This window comes from Lactuca sativa, chromosome 8 (genome assembly GCF_002870075.4).
Source record: "Lactuca sativa cultivar Salinas chromosome 8, Lsat_Salinas_v11, whole genome shotgun sequence".
NCBI classification, from domain to species: domain Eukaryota; kingdom Viridiplantae; phylum Streptophyta; class Magnoliopsida; order Asterales; family Asteraceae; genus Lactuca; species Lactuca sativa.
This window is the reverse complement of record NC_056630.2, coordinates 158,432,729-158,442,678: the sequence shown is the minus strand read 5'-3', so window position 1 is coordinate 158,442,678 and position 9,950 is coordinate 158,432,729. Positions and strand designations below refer to the sequence as shown.

The following is a 9,950-nucleotide window of genomic DNA, read 5'->3' as shown; positions in this document are numbered from 1 at the left end:
TCATTGTATAGTGTTTATGGTGTTGGTTATATTTTTTGAAATCAGTAATGTTGGTGATTGTATTTTTCTAAAATCAGTAATGATGGTGGAGGACAATGGTGGTGGTGACAATAATGGTGATGGTAGTCACTAGTCAGTATAGGGTGATTGTGGTGGTTAGATTTAAAAGCAAACCCAATAATAATAATAATAATAATAATAATAATAATAATAATAATAATAATAATAATAATAATAATCAGTGTCGCAGAAATCGGCTTAATTGGCTGATTAATCGCTAATCGGACCTCCACCGATAAGATTCATTGCTAATTGGTCACTATAATCGGGTTTGGTCAATACAGGTCAAAGTCGAAATTAATCAGATCTAATCAGACTTAATCGGACATAATCGGGTTTGGTCAACGCAGGTCAAAGTCGGGCTTAATCAGCCCTAATCGGACCTGGCCCTAATCGCCAATTAATCGCTTTTTTTGTAGGATTAAAATTAGATTTATAAATTGTTAAATAATTTTCGTAATAATTAATGGTCCCGATTAATCCCCGCTAACCGATTAATCCCTAATCGCTAGTCAACCGATTAGCAATTTTTGTAACTATAATAATAATAATAATAATAATAATAATAATAATAATAATAATAATAATAATAAATACGAAAAACAAAATAAGAGCATTTTAGTCATTTCGTGCACACTTAACATGAGGGCATTGACGTTGTTAATGGATAGGGACTAATGATGAAATCTAAGCGTTAAAATAGGGACCTTTTTGACAAGATTAAGAAACTAGGACTAAAACTACATAATCATGTGTTTTAAATTTGTGAAGATATATTCCCAAATTTAAAAAAAATAAAAAAATAAAAAATAAAAAAATAAAATAATAATAATAATAATAATAATAATAATAATAATAATAATAAATAAATTACCATTAAGGAATAAGGACCAATATGATTCTTTCTCAACAACAATAATTGTCCTTGATGGTAAAGAGAATATGACTTCCATGTCGATAGGATAGATGGCTTAATTTCAATGAGTGAAGCCAGCCAAAATTGGCCCTTCTTTAATGATAAGGTAAACTTTGAATTCCATGTCTTCTTCAACTTTGCCTAGAAGCCTCTAAGTGCTAACACTACAAAGACCAAGAATTTTGTGCATCGTTTAGAGGTAACTAAGCTTCCATTAAAATGGAAAATGTCGACGTAGAACTTGGAGATGTAGACAATATCCGTGACACTGTCCATATACTTCTTGGTTGTGTCCAAAAAGTGCTGAATGGTAAGGTGCAATTTTCACCCATTTACATGGCTCCAACTAGGCTCCGAAATCTCAGTCCCAATTCTTTCAATCCACGAGTGGTTTCTATTGGACCTCTGCACAAAGAAGATAAAAGCCTGCAAATAACTGAAGGAGAGAAATATACTTATCTGCATGATCTATTGTCCCGTTTAGATTCCCCACCTGAGCAAACACTGAAAGCATGTGCAAAGAAGGTGAATGCTTCAATAGATCGAATCAGAGCATGTTACAACGGGATGAAGACCTATAGTGACGTCGACCTTGCCAAAATAATGGTTATGGATGCTTGTTTCATACTAGAATTCATTTTCAAGCTTTTCCGATATGGCACATCAATTACCTACAACCGATTGTTTGTCAGGTCTGTTGCTCTAGACCTCGTGTTGATAGAAAATCAGATGCCTTTCTTTGTTCTTCAAGACATATTTGAGTGCACTATTTTGAAAATGGATCCAGAAGCCTCCCTTACAACTATGCTTAGTTATTTACTAGAATACATCAATCCCTTTTCAGGGAACTTTAATATCGAAAATATTGGCCAAGAAACAACTCATGATCATATTCTAGGCCTTCTTCACAAACTTTACCTGCCTTCACATCCTAAGCCATCAAACGTTTCCTCACTTCCAATAGCTCACTCAGCTCTAGAACTCTACAGGGCTGGAGTGAAATTTCAGCCTAATAGAAATATGACTTGGCCATTGGCCATGGACCTGAAATTCTGTAACTGTAAGCATCCAATCTTTTCCTTGTTTGGGGCTAAGCCAAATCTCAGTATTCCAGTAATCTGTATAAACGATGTCACCGAGGTGGTTTTGAGGAACCTGATTGTATACGAGCAATACACTCCAGTTTATAATTACGTGACCTCATATGCCATGGCAATGAATATGCTAGTTGATACTCCGGTGGATATTTGCAAGTTGGTAGAATCGAAAGTTGTTATAAACCATTTAGGTTCAAATGAAAAGGCTGCGAAAATGATGAACACAATATGCAAAGAAGTTACTTTTCAAGATTTCTATTACACTGAACAGTGGGAAAACATGGATAGATACTACAACGGTTACTTTCCTAGAAATCTAGCTAAGTTGAAGAGGTACTATTTCAGTGGTCCATGGCATGTCATTGTCCTAGTTGGTGGAATTCTGATGTTTGCTATTACTGTGGTTCAAACCATCTTTACTATCAAACCTACTTGATCCCATATTTGCTTTGGAGCAGAGAGAACCACCAAGTACTATAGTTGTTTTCACTTTGGTATTCTTTGTACGTTTCTTTATCCTTTAATTAATTACGTATTGTTCAAACAATTCCCTAATCCCTATCATGGTCCGTGCAGATAGGATCAGCCAATAATACAAAGAAAAAGTCTATATATCATAGATCTATTTCATTAAAGTGCTATCTAGGTTTGGAGCTGCTTTTTATTATTTTTTTCCCCCTAGCTACAACTCTTGTTTCTTCCTTGAGAAAAGTCTCATGGCAAAAATTCTTCAGGACGTTAATAGACTTAATATGACTCTCACAAAAAATCAGAAAGAAAGTTATGTTTCTTCATATAAAAACTAGTAGCGATAAGCATGATTCTATTCCAAGACCCAAAATCTCCGATAAAGTCGCAATTTATTGAGTCAATTTATAATTTAATCTCAACTTTTAATTTTTGAACAAAAAAATTATAATTATTTTATATTTTTTCAAAATTAACAAAACTTTTTTTAACAGAAATGGCAGATTATCGTATAAAGTTAGAATATCATGATTTTTCTGTTAAAAAAAAATATTAGGATTAAACCACCGACCTAAATTGGGACTTTATCGGAGATTTTCTATTACTAGAATATAGGGATTGTTTGTTATTTTTGTAAACCAATTGTATTATAAATATAATGCAAACACAATACACCTATTGAGGTGAATTTCATAAACCTTATATGGTATCATGCAGATTAGGTCACGGTCCCCTACCTTTTTCATCATCATGACCACCGACGGTAGCTCCTCCTCTTCTTCATCTGATTATTTTCTTTCTCTTGCGACTATACTTAATATGATTAGTGTTAAACTCTCTCCTACCAACTTGTTTATATGGCGAAACCAGATGCTTCCCCTTCGTGTATATCAGAAGTTGAATGGCCATGTTATGAGCGTCATTGTCACCCCACCCAAAACCAAAGATGTTCTCGAAAAATGGTTCGAATCATATCCACGTCCCTATCTCATCACTATCTTATCATTCAGATATATTTATTAGAGACTGCCATTTATCGCTAAAACACTAGGTCTAACCATTTCTCATGAGGTTTGGAAATCTCTTAAAACCTAACTTATCGTCAGGATTTAACAGGGACAAATGGAAACTCTAAAAGATACTCTTCGACATTTCAAGAAGGGTTCCTCTACTATCTCTGAATAAGGTACTAAATACAAAGCTACCTGTTACAGCTTGCTACTATTGGTCACCAAGTTGATGACATCGATAAGATTCACTGGTTTCTTTGTGGACTTGGTTCTTCTTTTGAGACACCACTCCACTTGCTATTTCTTTCACTACTCAATGCCAACATTCTTCATGTACTTCTTTGATGGGATTTATTACACTCTATACATACTAGTTTATGCAGCTGAAAACTAATTAAACCATATGTGTACATGCATCCTATGGATCTAGGTTTTAGTATTATAGCAATCTACTTTAAAACTAGAAAAACACTAACCTGTTGATCTTCTTGGTTTCTTCATTGAGATCTCGTGACAACCACTATTTTAGGGATAATGAGGACGCAAACCATGAATCTCTCTTTTGCTTAACACCCAAGACACTAACTAGCAAGAAAGAAATTTAGGAGATAATAGGATTTTTCGAAAATCACAATAACCCTAGGAGGGTTACTATTTTCTAAATATAGAAAGAGGGGAGAGTTGGACAGAAATCGAAGATACAAGGAGTGTTAGGGTTTAAACCATATGATCCTTTTTATAGTCTACGTCTTAATTTAAATTCCTAAGGATAATTTATATCCTTGTCCGAAATCATCCGATATCTTTATCTAGAGAGTTCAAGAATATTCTAATTAATTACTAATGAATTAATTAATATTCAACCCATTTAATTAATAAAAACTATTTAATTCATTCCAAAAATAATTTCCAATTAATTTAGTAATTCATAATAATTAACAAACCTATTTTCTCCTAATTCCTTATTTGCTTAACTGGGTCATGGGGGCAACCCAAAAGGACCCTGCTATTATTAGAAATATTATTAATTAGTTAATGACCATGGATACTCATTCCAATAGTCATGATTCCTAGCGTAAGCTCTATGATATGTCCAATATCTACGGACAATCTACTAATGCTCATGATAGTATTAAATCACTGCTTACTACGAAGAGCATGACCAATTGTGGAGGTTTCAATAAATAAATATTCAGGAAGTGGGCTCCAAACATGCAAAAGAGAAACAAAAAGATAAATGAAAACGAAAATGGTATCAACAACAACTTTCTATTAAGTCACTATAAAATAAACACAAAATTGGGCCTCGATAATAATCAAACTTTTAACTAAAAATTTAAACCATATCACTAGCAAATCTTATGCGTCAACATAGTATGACCGTCATCTTTGGGGCTCGATAATGGCTTCGTGAAGGGATCAACTGGATTATCCACTGATGATACTATATTCATGACAATGACTCCATCCTCAACCCAACATAGTGGTATTTCCTGAGTATATCTCTTGACTTCCAAATATTTCCACATTATCACACAAATATTTCCATAAGCACAACACCAAGATCATTGATCATAGGCACAACACCAAGATCATTGATGAAGCTCTTTAACCATGTTGCCTCTTTTGATGCTTCACTAGTTGAAATATACTCGGATTCGCACGTGGAGTCTACCACCGTCTTTTGATTGTAACTTTTCTACATTATCGCTCTTCCAATTATCAAGAACACCCATCCTGAATGTGAGCAAGAGTTATCCCTATTAGTTTTGAAACTCGCATCATAGTAACTTGTTACTCCAAATTATTATTTTCCTCCATATACTAAGAAAATATCCTTTGTTCTTCTCAGATACTTATGGATTTTCTTTACTACTATTCAATGGCTACTGCTAGGGTTGTTCTGATATAGAATTACTACTCTCAAGACATACGAGATATCAGGTATAGTACATGCCATGGAATATATGATCAATCTTATAACATAAGCATATGGAATTCAAATTATTTTTTCTAGTTCACCATTTGTACTTGGAGATTGATCTTTACTCAATATTATGCCATGTTACACAGGTAGAAACCCTTTCTTGGAATCTTACATATTGAACATCTTTAATAGCTTATACAAGTATGTACTTTGGCTAAGTACTATTAGACATTCAACTCCTAGGTCCTTCATAGATAACATTTCCCATTCCAAGTATTCACACTTTACAACATCGGGATATTGATTCTTATAAGGAGTATATCATTGACATACTACACTAGAAAGACTACAGTACTCTTACTATTTTTGACATACATGCAAGACTCGTCTTCACTTCTAGAAAATCCAGACTCTTTGACCTTTTCATGAAAACAAAGATTCTGACTACAAGATGCTTGTTTGAGTCCATAGATGGACCTTTTAAGCTTACAAACTCTATTTGGGTACTTAGGATCTATGAAACTCTTATGTTGTGCTATATACACATCCTTTATGAGTTTTCCATTAAGGAAAGTGGTTTTCACATCTATTTGCCATACTTAATGATCATAGAAGGCATCTATGGAAACTAATATCCTAATAGACTTTATCTTATCTATTGGCGATAAGGTTTTCTCATAATAAATTCCTTGAGTTTGAGTGTATGCCTTAGCCATCAATCTATCCTTAAACATGTGCACACACTCATCCATGTCAATCTTCTTCTCTAAGATCTACTTACACCTAACGGTTTTAAGGCCATGTATAAGATTAAGGAAATTCCAAACTTGGTTATCATAGATGGACTAAATCTCGCTCTACATGCTCTGTTTCCATTTGTTAGTCTCTGGGCCTACCATTTCTTACATATAGTTGGATGAATCATCCATACTAACTAGTGTATTATCATTAATATGTACATCACCTTCTGTAGTTATATGGAAACCATAGAACGCAGCAAGAAAGCGAACTCTATTAGATCTACAAAGAGGATTATTTAGAGATATGTCAATCTCCTTAACATGTTTTTCTACCTCAAGTTGAGTGCTACTGTCAACCACAGGTTCTTCATTTGGCTCTTGAATTTCTTTAAGATTTATCAGGCTCCCACTAGCTTCTTTGGATATTAGCTTCCTCTTGAGGAAGAGGCCCCTTCTAGTTATAAACACCTTGTTCTAAGAAGGTTTGTAGAACAAGTATCCAAAAGACTTTTATGTATAACCTACAAAGTGACATTTCTTTAATCTATTTAACGACCCAAAAATCAAGGGTAAAAATTTATTTTTATTATAGTAAAAACATAGGTATCTTCTAAATCCAAACATTCCAAAAAGATGATTAATTAAAAGCATTTATCAGAGTTCGCCCCAAAATCATATATCGCAGAAACATAGGTGTGTGCGTTGCGATCAAGCCGGGTCCTTCCTTTCCAAACCGGTGATACCTGAAACCATAAACAACCTATAAGCACGAAGCTTAGTGAGTTTCTCGGAGCATACCCCACATAATCCACATAACCACATAATCAATAAATCATATAAGCAACATAAGCAATGCATAGGATGTCGTGGAAACCCTCCAAGGTCTTACACACATAATCACATAAACTGTATCAACTACACAAGTCATGCATATAAACATATAGGGATGTCGTGGGCTCCCCCAAGGTCTTACTCCAGGATGCCATGGGCTCTCCACATGGTCTTACACCTAAGTGCCATGGGCTCCCCTCATGGTCTTTAATAGGAATGCCATGGGCTACCCACATGGTCTTACATCCAAGTGTCATAGGCTCCCTCCATGGTCCTTAATAAGAAAGCCATGGGCTCTCCACATGGTCTGACATCCAGGTGTCATGGGCTCCCCACGTGGTCTTTAATAGGAAAGCCATGGGCTCCCCCACATGGTCTTACATCCAAGTGTCATGGGCTCCCCCGTGGTCTTTCATGCAAATATCACATACACAAATAGCATGGCACATAGCATATAACCAACTAAAATACCACATATTACTACATCAAGTAGTGTACCACATAACATAAAATGGGCCGGCCTTGGTGCCTTCAACCTATTGGTATGGTGAAGAGACTCACCTCACACTGCTGAAGTCCTGCGGATAATTTTCTGGCTGTTGGCTGACAAGTCCCCGAACTGCCAGTCGTCAAAATAAACCCAATTAACCATTTTGTTTTAAATGCATAACCATAAATACACACTTGGGGTAAAAGGACCATTTACCCGTAACATAGCTTGGTTTAAAACCAAGGCCCAAATCATACTCTGAAGGCCGAAAAGTCAAATAATTAACCAAGGCGCAACATATGGCCCAATTTTCCAAATTAGGCCCAAACCTCTACATGGTCTTACCTTAAGGCCCAACCATTTATTCTAGTCCAAACACTTGGCATTCTGATGGTCTAATATCTCATAATCATCAAGGCCCAATTATGGCCCATCTATGGCCTAATTTCCAAATTCGTCCCAAACCATTCCAATGGGCCTTATCCTAAAGCCCAATCCAAATATTCTAGTCCATATACTTGTTAATAGTTGGCCCATCAAGAGTCGAGACATCTAGGCCCAACACAATTAGGGTTTTCACATGAAATGACGATTATAGTTAAGTAGAAACACTTAACCCATTAAGGAATTAATCTATTAAATCCATCAATCTACTAAGTCAATCATATAGTGTGGTAGGGCTTAATTCATAAATCCAATCCAATCGTCTAAAATACGAGTCCTGACAAGTTCAAATTAAAACCTCCAGGATTAGGGTTTTCTAAACACTAATTAGGGTTTCCAACCCAAAACACAAGCCAACTAAGTCCAAAACTAAGCTAATTGGACGATTATGGTTTCAATATGTCGAGCACCACCCACTGCCACCTCGGGCAGTAGTGGTTGACAGCGGCTCATGCCGTCAACTACAACCTCACGATGGTGGTGGGGGTTTCCCATGGTTTTTCTCTGACCCGAAACACCCAATAAACATCTCAACAAGGAGGAAACACACTCACACGCACCTATTGACACACTCACAGCCACCCATGTGGCGGCACGTGGCAGTAAACGTTGGCAGGGGCGGCAGCCACCACCTTCAAGTGGCAGCGGTTAGTTTTCCGACCATATATTGCGCCGTAAACAACAAGACCATAATAAACAGCTTATATACTTGAACATGTAAACATTCAGCCACGTCCTAAATGGTTGACGTCGCCGGAAACGACGAGATCAGCGGCCAAGTACCACCGGTGGCAACAAAGGCATACACGATTCAACAGCACGAAGGACAACGGAGAGAAGAGAGACGGCGGTTAGGCTTACCGGAACTTTTCCTGGTTGAACACGTCTCGCAACTAGCCGATCCCAGCTCACGATTTCGATCCCGGTGCTCTTCCGGCAGCCTGCGACGTTCAACAGCGGGGTTGTGGATGGCGGCGCTCGACGACGTAATAGGTGGGAAGGTGGCGGTCGGCTCAGTCTCGCAATTCTCGACTTTGACAAGGAAAAACGGTGACGGCTGAAGGAGGACTTTGTCACCTCGAACCGAGTAAACGGCAGAAACGTCTGAGGGTGGATGACGTCATGTACAGTATCATAACAATTATATAATAGAGATCAAAGCATTAAAAACATTGTATTGATAATTTTATATTATAATATATTTGAATCACTGTTTGAACCCAAAATGTGACAACCCGAAATTTCCATTTTGTACAACCATTCAATTCAATAGAAGTCAGAACAGTTTCTGCTAACTTTTAAGCTTTTTAGATTAAGTTTAAGGATTTTAAGTTTAGTATTTCAAGAGATATCAGGGGATAGGATGCCCTAGGGTTTATTGTGCAACAATATTATTCCAAAACTCCAAGAGTTTGAAGTTTACGGCCTAAACAAAGGTGTTTACGGCCGTAAACCCTAAAGTGGGGGTTTATATATGACACCTAGTCATTATTTGCCATTTTTCACAAAACCAAGAATCAAATCTCAAAACTCTCTCAAGTGTCATCCAATAATTCTTCAAGATCTTCAACTTGTTAGTGTTTCTAGTCCTAATAAGTTGATATATTACTTAATCTAGTGATCTAACACACTTCCATCCGTGAAATCATTCCAAAAGGTTAGATCTTCAAGTTTCACCAAGAACACCAAGAACACACACTAGTGTTCTTGGACTTTTAGCACCTTTTCAAGCCTCTATCTTGTAAGTACTTCTATCCTAGAGTATCTTAAGGTTTGTTACACTTCCATATATCAAGAAATCACCCAAGAAACACCAAGATCAAGGTGTTTACAGTCCAAGATGTTCTTGGACCGTAAACCCTAATTAGGGTGCCAAAGTGTGCCCTAGTCCCTCCTAAGCCTTGGAAACTTGCTTAGATCCCTTCTTGATGAGTTAAGGCTTGAAAGCATCAAAAGACCATAAACCA

At 36.5% G+C, this 9,950-nt stretch overlaps 1 protein-coding gene across 3 annotated transcripts; it reads left to right on the top strand.

Annotated features, from left to right (window-relative positions):
* Positions 1–990: 990 nt before the first annotated feature.
* LOC111884067 (putative UPF0481 protein At3g02645) lies at positions 991–4,115 on the top strand. 3 transcript variants are annotated; one of them, XR_008225643.1, is made up of 3 exons: positions 991–2,576; positions 2,650–2,719; positions 3,259–4,115. XR_008225643.1 is itself a non-coding variant. In XM_052766844.1 (1 exon), the coding sequence occupies exon 1, from the start codon at positions 1,196–1,198 to the stop codon at positions 2,507–2,509; it is 1,314 nt and encodes a 437-aa protein (XP_052622804.1). In that variant the 5' UTR covers positions 992–1,195; the 3' UTR covers positions 2,510–2,620. The 3 variants fall into 3 exon arrangements, 1 of the variants encoding a protein (XP_052622804.1); XR_008225644.1 differs by lacking the exon at positions 2,650–2,719 and having other exon boundaries at positions 3,259–3,304; positions 3,412–4,111; XM_052766844.1 differs by lacking the exons at positions 2,650–2,719; positions 3,259–4,115 and having other exon boundaries at positions 992–2,620.
* The last annotated feature ends 5,835 nt before the right edge of the window (positions 4,116–9,950 follow it).